The sequence below is a fragment of the Nycticebus coucang genome, chromosome 8 (genome assembly GCF_027406575.1).
Source record: "Nycticebus coucang isolate mNycCou1 chromosome 8, mNycCou1.pri, whole genome shotgun sequence".
Taxonomy (NCBI): domain Eukaryota; kingdom Metazoa; phylum Chordata; class Mammalia; order Primates; family Lorisidae; genus Nycticebus; species Nycticebus coucang.
This window is the reverse complement of record NC_069787.1, coordinates 95,235,039-95,250,071: the sequence shown is the minus strand read 5'-3', so window position 1 is coordinate 95,250,071 and position 15,033 is coordinate 95,235,039. Positions and strand designations below refer to the sequence as shown.

The window sequence follows — 15,033 nt, the reverse complement described above, 5'->3', positions numbered from 1 at the left end:
TTATTTCCCATTCACCTCTCTCTCCCTCAGCTCCAAGGCTTCCAGCTCCTGCTCACTCAGCCTGGATCGTCGGTAGATGTCCATGTTTTGCTATACAAGAGATTTTTATAGACATTGTAAGAATTTAGACTATTCTAATTCAAAATGTCATTAACATTAGCAACATCTATTGTATTCAAAGAGCCAAAACCCAACCCAATACACAACCACATAAAAACCAGAGACTACATGTGTGGAATTGCCATGTTCCTCTACATTCTATTATTCAGAAGAGCTTTTACATAAGAAAATTATTCAGCAGCAGGTATTTACTGAACCTTCACCACAGTGAGGGCACTCACATCATCTCGCCACCTTAGATCAGATCACATAGCTACCTTGTGCAGGTCTGAGAGCTGCTGGTGCCTGACCAGGGCATCTTTGTTTGGGAACTGGCGCCGGCAAAGTAGGCAGGCCATCTTCTTCCAGTCAGCCAGCTTCTCTTCCTCACTCTCAAGTCTCTCCACCAGCTCCTCCTCATTGTCACTGTCGCCACTATAAGCAGCAACCAGACCCCTCTAGGGACAAAAGGGCAGTCACTGGAAATGTTCAACAGGAAGACAGTGATAGCTACGTACCTGGATAAAGTACTGCCTAATCCAAAATGTTAGAGAATCCCTAATATGTATGCCATATTTTAGTATTGAATCACATTTTATCAACTGTATGCAATACTCAGATCCTTGAATACTGGGCCTGACAACCTCCTGGTACTTGGGCCCCAACAAGTATGTTCTTCAGTGACTATTTTCAAACTACTAACCATGTACGTAATATAAAAATTCCAAACACAGGGCAGCACCTATGGCTCAGTGAGTAGGGCGCATATACTGAGGGTGACAGGTTCCAACCTGGCCGTAACCAAACTGCAACAAAAAAATAGCCAGGCATTGTGGCGGGCACCCATAGTCCCAGCTACTTGGGAGGCTGAGGCAAGAGAATCACCTAAGCTCAGAAATTGGAGGTTGCTGTGAGCTGGAACGCCACAGCACTCTATGGAGGGTGACAAAGGGAGACTCTGTTTCTAAAAAAAAAAAAAATTCCAAATACAACAGATGAGAGTAATGGCCCACTCAAACCAGTTATCTAGCAAGTAAAATTAGTTTTTTTCTTGTCTTTCCAGACCATTAAAATTCAGATTATTCACAAATGCCATAAAACTCAATTAGGTGAGCTTAGGAATTCAGGCTTCATTCATTTCTGCATCTCACCTGCTATCACACACAGAAAATGAAGCTCTGAAAGTAGATGCTATGTGTAATAACTACTTTAATATCTACTGACAGTGACCACATCCAGTATTTTTTTTGTTGTTTTGAGACAGAGTCTCACTATGTTGCCCTCAGGAGAGTACCGTGACATCACAGCTCACAGCAACCTCCAACTCTTGGGCTTAAGCTATTCTCTTGCCTCAGCCTCCCAAGTAAGTAGCTGGGATTACAGGCACCTGCCATAATGCCCAGCTATTTTATTGTTGCAGTTGTCATTGTTGTTTAGCTGGCCCAGGCTGGATTTGAACATGCCAGCCTGGGTATATATGGCTAGCGCCCTACCCACTGAGCTACGGGCGCTGCCAGATATCCAGTTTTAAATAGGAATTATATTAGTTAAAATGCAGCTGAGACTCAAAGCGAGGCACAGACCACACACATGGTCTTTAAAACACTGCTGGTATTTCCTTACTTTGAGGGGATTCTCCTCGTCTCCATTTCGCACCAGTTCTGGGATGAGCTGTTGCCTTTCAGCTAAGGCTCCCTGTGAAAGAGAACAAGCCATAAAGCCTCAAGTTTTATACAAGCTCCCACCATGAAGGGTTGACCATTCCTGCTACAATTACCTTCTTCTCAAAGAGAGCAAAGCCAGCATCTGCTGCAGCAGATTCTCTCCTTTCTTCTTCCCTCAAGGAATTGACAGGTTGAAAGCTATTTTTAAAATTTTCTTTCTGCTTATTCAAACTCTTAGCCCAGCGTTCCATGTCTTTGGCAATCTAATATCAAACAACACCACCAAAAACCATTTAGTCCCCTGTGCCATGACAATGAGTCATTAAAGGTTTTATCTTAACCACATTCCCCATAACAAAACCCCCTTTACTCTTTTTTCTACCTACATATATATTTTTTGGAGATAGGGTCTCATTCTGTTGCCCTGGGTAGAGGGCTATGGGGTCATAGCTCACAGCAACCTCAAACTCCCAGGCTTGAGCAATCCTCTTGCCTCAGCCTCCCGAGTAGCTAGGACTACAGGTGGGCACCACACCTGGCTATACCTATAAATATTTATATGAGATGTTATCACATACAATCAAAGTCATTGATGAATACTGCCTGGAAGCCTGAGATTTTTAGGATTAATTTTTCTAAGTACACAGGCAAATTAATAGACGATGTATGGTGACAATAAATCATAAAATATATTAAAAACTTAATGTAAATAGGGGGGCGCCTGTAGCTCAGTGAGTAGGGCACCGGCCCCATATGCCGAGGGTGGTGGGCCAAACTGCAACCAAAAAATAGCCGGAAAAAAAGAAACAAAAAATAGCCGGGTGTTGTGGCAGACGCCTGTAGTCCCAGCTGCTTGGGAGGCTGAGGCAAGAGAATCGCGTAAGCCCAAGAGTTAGAGGTTGCTGTGAGCCGTGTGACGTCATGGCACTCTACCGAGGGCCATAAAGTGAGACTCTGTCTCTACAAAAAAAAAAAAAAAACTTAATGTAAGTAATAGGTATAGCTTGGGCGGTGCCTGTGGCTCAAAGGGGGTAGGGCACCGGCCCCATATGCTGGAGGTGCAGGTTCAAACCCAGCCCCGGCCAAAAACTGCAAAAAAAAAAAGGTATAGCCCAGTTTACCACAACTCCAAAACTAAGAATTAAACCCAATACCCCAAATAGAGAAATATGAGTTCTTACCTGTTGGGCTGTTTTACTTTTGGGTTTCTCCTTCTTCTCCTTCCCCTCTTTGGTGGAAGGCAGGCCCGTTTGCTGGTGGGTGCTAGACTCTGCAGCTGGCACATAGGTCTCTTTCTCTCCATCCCAGTAGAGGTACTGCTGGGTTAAGGAATTATAGTAATACTAGAAGAAAAAAATACAATGAGTGTAAAATTTCTGCTATGTCAAATAACAAAAGAAATATTTTGTTGAAGAAGTTGATACTTTTTTGTCAAACAAAAAAAAAAAAAAAAAAAAAAAAAAAATCGGGCCGCGCCTGTGGCTCAGTCGGTAAGGTGCCGGCCCCATATACCGAGGGTGGTGGGTTCAAACCCAGCCGTGGCCGAACTGCAACAAAAAAATAGCTGGGCGTTGTGGCGGGTGCCTGTAGTCCCAGCTGCTCGGGAGGCTGAGGCAAGAGAATCACATAAGCCCAAGAGCAGGAGGTTGCTGTGAGCCGTGTGAAGCCACGGCACTCTACCAAGGGCAGTAAAGTAAGACTCTGTCTCTACAAAAAAAAAAAAAAAAAATCATAAAATACGTTGTGGACTAGTAGTATTTCCTGTCCAGAAAGGACAGGTATACTTTGATATAGGCAAGGATGGTGATCCAGCTAGCAAAAAGGGTCAAACTTATAGGGTAAAGTAAGAGTCTAGTTCCCATTTTTTTTTTAAATTGAGACAGAGTCTCACTTTGTTGCCCTTTGTAGAGTGCAGAGGCATCACAGCTCACAGCAACCTCAAACTCTTGGGCTTAAGCCATTCTCTCGCTTTGACCTTCCTAATAGCTGGGAGTACAGGTACTTGCCATAACATCCAGCTACTTTTTTTTTGTTGTTTGTTTAGCAGGCCCAGGCTGGATTCAAACCCACCAACCCTGGTGCATGTGGCCAGCACCCTAACTACTGAGCAACAGGTGCCCAGCCTCTAGTTCCCATTAATTTAATCACTGGGACGACTACTTACAGGATATCCAAAAAGCAATGTGTCCCACTATTTTTCATAGACCAGTTTACACAAACCACGTAAACCTGAACAGCAGATGTGTCATACAGTTTGTCCATGTAAAACTCTTTGGACAGCTAGGCAATCAAACACAGAGTATAAACATTAGCTTGGGAGTCTGGAAGGAAGTGTTGGTGAAGGCAACTGAACTCAACAAGAACTGCAACAAGAAAGGTATCACCTATTCTCTTCTTTATTCCCCAGCCACTTACTTTTCCTGCTCAAGAGGGACCCAGGAGATTGTTAAGTCTCTTTTGGGGAAGGTAGTGTGGGTAACAGACACAGAAGTCACAACTTCTATGGCAACCAAGGCGGGGGTGGGGAACTGACAGGAAAATGGCCAGACTTTATGAAGGAGATAAGTGAAAGAATTATGCAGAGGTTTAGCCTGCTCAGGCAAGTTGCACACAGCTTCACACTTCCTTCTCTCAGATGCCACAAGCTATGAACATCAAGTTCCTGTTAAAAGTACTTATTTTACTATCCTCTCTCTCTATATAGCTCCTGGTCACAGTTATTTATTTATTGAGTGTTAAAATTGCTTTTCCTTTTTAAAAGTCATATACACCACCAAAAATAAATTTACACCGCTAAATTCTATCCTTAAGAATACATAGGGATGGCAGCGCCTGTAGCTCAAGGAGTAGGGCGCCAGTCCCATATGCCGGAGGTGGCGGGTTCAAACCCAGCCTTGGCCAAAAACTGTAAGAAAAAAAAAAAACAAAACAAGAACTTTTCTGAGGAAAGAATACATAGGGATGCTAAGTAAAAGATGCTGGACACAAAACATCATATACTGTTTGATTCTATTACGTTAAATATCAAGAGTAGGCAAATCCATAGAGATAGAAAACAGATTAGTGGTTACTGAGGGAGAAGAGAGAGCAGGCAATGACTGCTGAATAGTTACACAACACTGTAAATATATTAGAAACCAGTGAAATTCCCAGCTACTCGGGAGGCTGAGGCAAGAGAATCGCTTAAGCCCAGGAGTTGGAGGTTGCTGTGAGCTGTGTGAGGCCACGGCATCCTACCGAGGGCCATAAAGTGAGACTCTGTCTCTACAAAAAAAAAAAAAAAGAAACCAGTGAATTATAAACCACTATAAATGTTTAAAATAGAGAACTTTATAGGGAGAAAAATCACAATTTAAAACTTCTGCCTAGGTCTTTACATAAATTTTAACTTGAGAAAATCATCTATGGTAATAAAAATCACTGGTAACTAAAGAGGGAGGGCATGGATAGGTAAGGGGTTCCACGAAGATCAGTGGGCTGGGATGTTCTCTCTGAGTGGTGGTAAATACATGAATGTGTATATATGTAACATTCAAAAAACTGCACATTTGTTCTTTCCGCAGTTGCAAAGCTAGTGAGGTCCTGGCCTAGCCAAAGATGTTGGATCTCAGCATCCCACGTACTTCTTTGTTCCCTGCCCCCAATTCCCTTCAATAAAACGGTTTGAACCCCCCCGCAAAAAAACAAACAAAAAAAACCTGCACATTTCAGTCTTGTGTTTTTTTCTGTATGTACATTATATTTCAAAGCATTTTTTAACCTTAAAATTAAAATTTAAATCTAAAAATAAAAACTACATCTTGGTGACTTTGAAGAAGTTAAACCTAATTTGGTTCATATATTTCTTTGCAGGAAATACTTCATTTTATGCCTCATGCGTGGACTAAGTGACACTAAACTATTTCTATGAAACTGAGGAGGAAAACATTGCATTTACTTGTGAGTTGGGGTCATAGTAGAGTCCTGTCGTTGGATCATAGTAATATCCTGAGGATTCATCATACTGGTAAGTGGATGTGTCAGGTACTGCTGCAAAAACAAAATCCAGCATACAGTTGTTCCAGTGAGAAATTGGCTTTATTTCAAATTCTAAAGCAGTGAGATACAGATGGCCTAAATGTACTTTCTCTCACATCCCCATGTGGCCCTCTGATACAACAGTGAAAGGAATACTTATTAATCAAAAACAACAACTAGGACCTATCAACTGTCAACAGCCCCATGAAGTTTGGCTTACCATATTTGGTACCAGGAACTACACCAGTGGGGGAAGCAGCTGGGGCCTGTGTACTTGTGCTAGTGCTAGGCTGTGCTTCCTCAGTCTGGAAAGAACATCAGTTTCAATATAATTTCAACTGTAAATCCTTTTTAAAAGAATTAAATCACTACAATCATCCAAGAAGAAAGGCTCCCCTGAGACACTGTAGCACTGAGGCAATCCTTCAGCAAAACACTCTAAAGGTTTCTTTCTAAGGGTCAAGTTGATGCATGCAGAAAGTATAAATACAGTCTGTTTTGAAATTTTATATTTAAATATTTAAAATATATGCACATACATATAATAGTTAGATTATCTAATACTGTAAGACACAGAGAAATAAGGGTGTAATATATATTTCTCAATCCTGACTCAATCAGCAGGAAAGGGTAATACTTGCACAGCAAAACAAATTTCCCCAACAGCCACCAGTTTTGTATTTAGGACAAAAGGATTACCGGAGAGCCAGGTGGATTGGAGGTTTGGTTATACAGCTGGGGACTCTGGGACACTACAGCTGCTGAGGTGGTGGTCACTGCTGTGCCTGATGATAAACACAGGGGTTAGGGTAAATAAAAAGCGTTGAACTCCAAGCTAAACATCTTTATGTGTAATACCCAATCTAGACGTCTGTCTTTTTTGTATGTCAGTTTTTTATAACCTAATTTCCACTAAGAATCATTGGAACCTATGAGATTTTCATTTTCTTATAATCCTACTAATAATGGGACAAAGTTAAGGATTTTGTACAATGACTAAACCAAGAGCAACAAATCTGCTCTCATGTTGAGAAAATTTGATTTAAATATAAGGCTTTTATAATTCTGCAGAAAAAGTAAAGCACACTCTAGAGGCACACACCTTCTTGGCTCACCTGAATTTATGTGCACACTACAACTTCTAACAACAGATAGGAGAAATACAGAGTTGAATTTCAAGAATAAAACTCAATACAACATGGTCTCTAAGAGGTTGTATTAGTTTTTCAGGTATATAAACAACCCTAATCTTCCCCAGAACCTTAAGCACATGGTTGCAACCCTGATTATAATCCCACATTCTTCCAGGGAAATGGACTGGTAGCTGTAGGTCTAGTTAGAAATATTTCTTCAGTTGTAGTTGCCCGAACTAAAGGTAAAAGGGAGATGACATTTACTACCTGATGCAGATGATGCATCAGATTCCAATCCTCCAGCTTGTTGCTGATAAAACTGCTGGTAATCCTGTGAGTACTGAAGAAAAGTCCATCATTAAAGCTGCTATTCTTAGACATACTCTAGAGACTAGAAACTGGATGCTGGTCAAATCTACCTACCTGAGTGTATTGGGCATAGCCATCTTGTCCTGGCTGTAGGTAACTGTAGTCAACACTGCCTCCTTCACCACTTTGAGACTGTAAAATATCAAAAAGAAACAAAGACAAACTTAGTGGATATCAAGGAAAGAAGCTATGAAGTATTCCCTAAAAATGACCTTGACCTTGTATTGCAAGTACCACAGGAGAGGTCACTACCTGGGTGGATGACCACTGAGCAGCAGCAATGGCTGTACTAGCAACAGAGAAGGCGCTGACCCGGTTTCCATCTGGGAGGACCAAGTCTCTGAAACCAGAAAGATCCAATCATATGATTCTATCTCAGTATGCCTTCACTTACTGCCCCCTTAATGCCAAGGAAACCATGATTCACTCCAGCCTTTGTCAGTTCTGAAATACCAGCAATACCATGTTTCACAAAGAGAGGTCTTTTTTTTTTTTTTAGAGAGAGTCTCACTTTGTCACTCTTGGTAGAGTACTGTGGAGTCACAGCTCACAGCAACTTCCAACTCCTGGGCTTAGGTGATTCTCTTCCCTCAGAAGAGAGAAGTCTTTATGGGCTAATTCCTCAGTGGGCAAATAGCCTTGCAGTATCACTGTTTTACTTTGTAACCTACCACTTCATAAGGGATCTTTTGGATGACAAACCATACTAGAAAAGGGAAATTTACAGTGCTAGAATGAAGGACTATTAACATACTGTTCTGGAAGGAAATGATTATTTCTGCATGGGTTGGTACTATATTGCTGCAGTTTGCAAAGAACATGTTATCAACCCATCTGCCAGGCAACCATCATCAACTGCTTATAGAGGACAGGAGGGAGTAAGCTCTAAAAGACAAATGTCTCCCTCCTGGCTTTGGCAACCAAAGAGCATAGTCTCAAAGTAGAAAGCAGGGGCTTTGGGTAGAGCTAGCAAAGCATTCCTAGATAAGTATAGAGATGCAGAAGTTGGAAATAAGGAAAATTAAGCCACTCACTTTCTAGCACTTTTTGCAAAATCAACTCCAATAGTTTTGCCATCAATTTTTAAAGGAGGATGGAGACTCTGTAATATTTGAAGCAGCTGAGAAGCATCCTGAAGGAAAATGTGAAGAAAAACAATTTTGTCACATAATTAAATATCTCTGCCTGCCATCTATCCCATTCAAAGAAACAGAGCTTTGTATTTTTTTTAAAAAGGGTAGGGGTAAAATAGTGTTTTGTTTTTTTTTGAGACAGCCTCAAGCTGTCACCTTGGGTAGAGTGCCATTACATCTACCCAAGCAACCTCCAACTTCTGGGTTCAAGCTATTCTCCTGCCTCCGCCTCCCAAGTAGCTGGGACTACAGGCACCCGCCACAACACCTTACTATTTTTTGGTTGCAGCTGTCATTGTTGTTTGGCAGACCCAGGCTGGATTTGAACCCGCCAACTCAGGGGTATGTGGCTGGCGCCTTAGCTGCTTGAGCCATAGGCGCTGAACCTAAAATATTGTGTTTACAAATATGAAACCTTATTGCGTTTGCAGATATGAAACCCAGGGAAAAGAAATAACTTTCTTTCCTCTAGGAGATGTATGGTATTTTTTTTTTTGTAGACAAGAGTCTCATTTTGTCGCCCTTGGTAGAGTGCCGTGGTGTCACAACTCACAGCAACCTGCAGCTCTTGGGCTTAGGAGATTCTCTTGCCTCAGCCTCCCGAGTAGCTGGGACTACAGGCACCCGCCACAACACTCAGCTATTCCTTGTTGCAGTTTGGCTAGGGCAGGGTTTGAACCCGCCACCCCGGTAAATGGGGCTGGCGCCCTACTCACTGAGCTATAAGCGGCTGTTGTGTATGGTATTGTTTTTTTTTTTTTTGTAGAGACAAAGTTTCACTTTATGGCCCTCGGTAGAGTGCCATGGCATCACACAGCTCACAGCAACCTCCAACTCCTGGGCTTAAGCGATTCTCTTGCCTCAGCCTCTCGAGTAGCCAGGACTACAGGCGCCCGCCACAACGCCCAGCTATTTTTTGGTTGCAGTTCAGCAGGGGCCGGGTTTGAACCCGCCACCCTCGGTATATGGGGCCGGCGCCTTACCGACTGAGCCACAGGTGCCACCCTGTGTATGGTATTGTTAAAAGAGCAAATGTTAAATCAATCAAAACCAGTTTTCTATAGGTATATGTATTAGTTTTACTACTTATGGAAGTAATGAGTTCTTATAAGCCAGTAGTACAAAAACTGTCCTTATGCAGCCTTGAACCTTGGGCTTCAGAAGCCTCATACATAGTATCAAAAGTGGACGAACCACATTTGCCTCTTAAAGCTGCCCCTTTTAAAAAGAAAAGATAGGTAAAAACCTCACCATTGCAGAAGATAGTTGCACAAATGCGAAACCTCTGTTCTGCTGAGTCTGTTTATCTTTTATGAGACGAATGTTATTGACAGCTAAGGATGCATAGGGAGACAGTGCTGTCATGATGGAATCCACCACAGTGTGTGGAGCAATGTTCCGAAGAATGATTGCTGCAGGTGAATGAGATATATGACATATATATACATTTCCACTACCAATGCTTTTGAGAGAGATTCAACCACAAACAAACAAATCCATTTTGGGGAAGCTCCTAGTATGTATTTAATCCTAACATGGAAAAATCTCTAAAAACCAGTCTTTTAAGGAACAACCTAAAACTGCTGCTGCTCCTTAAAATAAGGGTAAAAGAACAGAAATTCCCAAGTGAAGTCAACTTTTAACATAAAAGCCAAAAAAAATCGTATATGAACTTACTATCACAGTAGTAATCTACAGATTGAACAGACTCTGTGGTTCCAGGGGGCACTTCCTGTTCAGAGTCTAGAAGGGAAGGAGATCCAGTTGAAGACAAACACAAACAACATATATATATATATATTTATTTATTTTTTTGCCAGGGCTAGGTTTGAACCCACCACCTCCAGTATATGAGGCTGGTGCTCTGCTCCTTTGAGCCATAGGCGCCACCCACAACCAATATATTTTTAGTAAAGAAATACATTAAAACTTCTAAAGTTTTAAGCCAGGTGCAGTGGCTCACGCCTAAAATCCCAGCATTCTGGGGGATCAAGGAGGGCAACCTGCGTGAGTTCAGGAGTTCAAGAACAGCCTGAGACCAGCAAGATCCCATGTCTATGAAAAATAGAAAAACTAGCCAGGAATTCTGGTGGATGCCTGTAGTTCCAGCTACTCAGGAGGCTGAGGCAAGAGGATTGCATGAGCCCAAAAGTATGAGGTTGCTGTGAGCTATGTCACAGCATTCTCCCCAGGGTGACAGAGTTGAGACTGTCTCAAAACAAAAAACTTCTAAGATTGGGCGGTGCCTGTGGCTCAGTGGCGCTGGTCCCAGATACTGAGGTTGGTGGGTTCAAACCCAGCCCCGGCCAAATTGCAACAAAAAAATAGCCAGGTATTGTGGTGGGCACCTGTAGTCCCAGCTACTCAAGAGGCTGAGGCAAGCAAATCGCCTAAGCCCAAGAGCTGGAGGTTGCTGTGAATTATGACACTATGGCACTCTACTGAGGGTGACAAAATGAAACTATCTCTAAAAAAAAAAAAAAGAAAAAGAAAAACTCCTAAGGTTTTGGTTTTGAGACAGAGTCTTACTTTGTAGCCCCAGGCTACAGTCCCATGGTGTCAACTTGGCATTGCCACATGTGGTTAATTTTTATTTATTTATATGTGTAGAGACCAGGCCTGGTAGCTCATGTTCATAATCCTAGCACATTGGGAGGCCAAGACAGAAGGATCACTTGAGGCCTGTTATTCAAAACAAGGCTGGGCAACAACAGTGAGACCCCATTTTGGAAAATAAAAAGAATAAAATTATTAGCATGCTGGTGTGTGCCTATTGTCCTAGCTACTCAAGAGGCTGAGGAAGGAGGATTACTTACCCACAAGAGTTGGAGGTTGCAATGAACTATGATCTATTTTGGGAAAGAGTGACAGCCAATCTATTTAAAAAAGGGGGGCAGGGAGAAGGGGTTTTGCTATCTTGTCCAGGCTAGTCTTGACTTGAACTCCTGGCCTCAAGCAATCCTCCTGCTTTGGCCTCCTAAAGTGCTGGGATTACAGACATGAGCCACCACACCTGGCTGTAAGCACATTTGGCAGTCATTTTTTTTTCTTTTAGCTTATGTGGCTATAGTAAAACCTCATTAATTTTTTTTTTTTTGTGAGACTCTGTCTCACTTTATCACCCTAGGTAGAGGGCCATGACGTCACACGGCTCACAGCAACCTCCAGCTTTTGGGCTTAGGCAATTCTCTTGCCTCAGCCTCCCAAGCAGCTGAGACTATAGGTGACCGCCACAACACCCGGCTATTTTTTTGTTGCAGTTTGGCTGGGGCCAGGTTTGAACCTGCCACCCTCGGTATATGGGGCTAGCGCCCTACTCTCTGAGACACAGGTGCCACCCAAACCTCATTAATTTTGCTATGGTTAATGCAGAATGTAAAAGTTGGCCAGAACAGTACTGACACTAACTGGCACTAAAGAAAAACAGATACAAAATGCAAACTTCATGAGCAGACTTAATTTTAGAAAGTAAGAACTTTCTGTACTCTCACAATCATTAGCAGCATCTACCTAAAGTAAAAGGTTTAAAGAAAATATGTAAGTTATTTGTTTAAATGACCTAAAATCTATGCTTTTCCTCAGGTTCACAGACAATAATAACCCAATCAGTCAGTTTTCAATGCATATTCTGAACAGCTGAATCCAGGCTTACCAAATTTGTCAGCTCCACATCGGAAGCATTTTAGTCTTTTCCTGAAATTGTTAAGGCAGCACTGAAAACAAAAAAAAACACAAAAAAAGTTTTACCTGTAATTAGGCCAGCCTTTCTAGTAACCATGTGGTTAGAACAATGGAGTCATGGGTTAAGTTTTAGTAACTAACATTAAAAAAAGGCAGAAAGTGATACCATGTATCCAAGATAAGGAGACATAACCTAAAAATTTAGAATGTTAGCTGGCTCCTTCCTTTGTCCCCTCCAAGACAGCAAAGGCGATGGGTTGAAAAATAAAATAAAAATTCAGAATGTTACACTGTGTAAATTCTTCCAAGAAAAACAAATCTTTTTTTTTTTTTTGAGACAAAGTCTCACCATGTCGCCCTAGGTAGAGTGCCATGGCAACACAGCTCACAGCAACCTCAAACTCTTAGGTTCAAATGATTCTCTTGCCTCAGCCGCCCAAGTAGCTGGGACTACAGGCGCCTGCCACAACGCCCGGCTATTTTTTGTTGTAGTTGTCATTGTTGTTTAGCAGGCCCAGGCCAGGTTTGAACCCACCAGCCCTGGTGTATGTAGCTGGAGCCCTAACCCCTGAACTACATACAGGTGCCAAGCCACAAATCTTGTATTTTGAAGTAGAATTCATTTTTTATTAAGTTGGGTAAATAGTTCAGTTCATTCCACTCTACAAAAAGCCACTTGTATAGTTCTTACTTACATTGAAAGAGGACTATATAGATTACTCTACACACATGAACACAATGTAAGCTAAACACTATCTACCCCTCTACTGGACATGGGATACAGGCACAACAAAGAGTTTGAGCACTCTCAAAATAACAATGTCAACATCCGAGTTCAAAATGTTTAAATTGTGCATTAGTGACAGGAACATAATTAAATCTTACAAAACTCTAGCAGGATTTTCAAGGACTTTTTTTATTTTGGAGACAGAGTCTTCAAAACAGGCTATGTTTTTCTGGTTGTAGTTCTCATTGTTATTTGGCAGGCCCAGGCTGGATTTGAACCTGCCAGCTCCGGTGTATATGGCTGGCACCCTAGCCATTGAACTATACACGTGGAGTCTCAAGGACTTTTGTTTGTTAACACATTTAAGAGACAAAGCCAAAAACTGAGAGCTCTAGAATTCTACAGACAATAAAGTGAAACACACCTAAAATCTTAATTGAAACATAGGATTTATAACCTGGATCTTAACAAACAAAATCTGTAGTTTTGAGGATCATGTCCTCTAATATCAGCATAGGAAGACCTAAGTCACAAAGCACAAAATTACCTTATGACAAAGGATGATGATTATGTACTTACTAGTTTCCTTGTTTGGATAATGAAATAAACACACAAAAAACAGCAAAATCTTGACAGTGTTTTGTCTATTTGGGAAGAATATGTGCTTACCTTGTTACATAGCCAATCTTCAAACTTAGGCCTGGGATTGCTATAATGCATTGCAATGTGCTTTCCTTGTATCACCAATTTTTTCTGTAAGAAAAGAAGCAATTAGTTATTTCCATTGTGAGGAACATGTGTCCATTTTCCCAGGGCAGAGCACACTTCGGAAAAATCAGTGCTCTGGAATTAAATGGACAACATACGGGGAGGACCAACCACCGCCACACCTATACTCTGCCCATCCAATCCTTCAGATAGGCAGTAAGAGAATGGGATATGGAGTAAAGGTAAATGGAGTCAGGGAGTGCTGAGAAAGCTGCCAAACACTATAAACGCTGACATGCACCAGGCCGTGTCTCCAGCAGAGACAGAAGTCCTAACATTCAGCATTGACAGGCTGCCTGAGAATGACAGTCTGTGTCAAAAAGCAGAAGACACAATTCTCCCAGTTCTGAGACTGTCTCCTACTTTAACCCCTGGCATGGTGTTCGCTTCACTTTTTCCCCAGTCCCCATCCTTAAGCAAAGTAAAAGGCTTTATATTTTCTCTTCCCCACTGAAATCCTGGCTTCAGGATGTGTCCTTTGGGGAGAAAAGGGAGGGGAACTCATTTTCAAAGGGAATCTGGTTATATTCTTTCTCAGGAGGAACTATTCTGAATGCCACCAACTCTAAACAGCTACATGAGATTTTTTCCTGCTGACTGCAACCATGTAATGTCCTAGGAGACAGATGTGTTTTTCACTGAAATGAATGGTACTCTCTTCAAGATGAGTAACCAGGAGGCCAATGAAGTTTCTTCAGGGGGGTAGGAAAAGTTTACAAATGCATATACCACCTCATCCTTCAAGTCAAGTATGTGACCAAAGGGACTTAACTTTTAAAAAGTCAAAACTCTGAGCTGAATCAGGCTAGCCAAGAGTACACCTAGCACCTGCCCCAAAAGAGCCTTCATTTAACAGGAGCATCTTTTACTTTTGGGTTGGGTGGGTAGGGTGGCCTGACACTGTGAGAACAGATTTCAATAGGAGGTTAGAGATCCAGATTTTAAGAGTCTAACCCCTCTGAATATACATACTGTTGATCAATTTGGTTCTTGCAAATCCTGGAAGATGTTAAGACATGCTGTGAATTTTGTCTCTGTAATATCTAAAGGCAAGACTATGTGTTTGGCCAAGAGGGAAAGAGCTTAAGGGCCATCCACTCACAGTGACCTATAGAAGTAAAAATAAAGAAGCTGAGAGATACGTCAACAGATCATCCCCCTAGAAGGGATGTATGTTGGGGGAAACTCTAAACTACCACTGAGTCCCTAATCCTACTGGCCTTTTATTTCTGGAGTGAATTTGAACCATAATGAAGTATTACACATTAACATAGCTTTGTATACATTAAAATTGTGGAGACATTTAAATGTCTCATAAGTTTTAATTTCTGAGGAGTTTTAAACTCCCAAGGTTAGTTATTCAGACACATTCACTGCATCGAAAGATGCTGTTATGTCAAGAAAGCAGACTCACATGAAATTTGCATATGTTCTGGATTTAC

General features: G+C 41.7%; 1 protein-coding gene across 3 annotated transcripts in view; it reads right to left on the bottom strand.

Moving 5' to 3' along the window:
- Window positions 1-15,033, bottom strand: part of RBM5 (RNA binding motif protein 5) — a 36,503-nt gene that overhangs the window by 4,847 nt on the left and 16,623 nt on the right. For all 3 annotated transcript variants that reach the window (XM_053598528.1, XM_053598530.1, XM_053598529.1), the window contains exons 7-22: window positions 13,493-13,576; window positions 12,068-12,128; window positions 10,093-10,158; window positions 9,667-9,827; window positions 8,317-8,414; window positions 7,535-7,622; window positions 7,337-7,414; window positions 7,181-7,253; window positions 6,480-6,565; window positions 6,001-6,085; window positions 5,701-5,792; window positions 2,945-3,106; window positions 1,877-2,026; window positions 1,723-1,794; window positions 378-557; window positions 16-90 (exon numbers count right to left, since the gene is read on the bottom strand). In XM_053598528.1, the coding sequence (XP_053454503.1) occupies window positions 16-90; window positions 378-557; window positions 1,723-1,794; window positions 1,877-2,026; window positions 2,945-3,106; window positions 5,701-5,792; window positions 6,001-6,085; window positions 6,480-6,565; window positions 7,181-7,253; window positions 7,337-7,414; window positions 7,535-7,622; window positions 8,317-8,414; window positions 9,667-9,827; window positions 10,093-10,158; window positions 12,068-12,128; window positions 13,493-13,576 (1,611 nt within the window). The remainder of the gene's footprint in view (window positions 1-15; window positions 91-377; window positions 558-1,722; window positions 1,795-1,876; window positions 2,027-2,944; window positions 3,107-5,700; window positions 5,793-6,000; window positions 6,086-6,479; window positions 6,566-7,180; window positions 7,254-7,336; window positions 7,415-7,534; window positions 7,623-8,316; window positions 8,415-9,666; window positions 9,828-10,092; window positions 10,159-12,067; window positions 12,129-13,492; window positions 13,577-15,033) is intronic.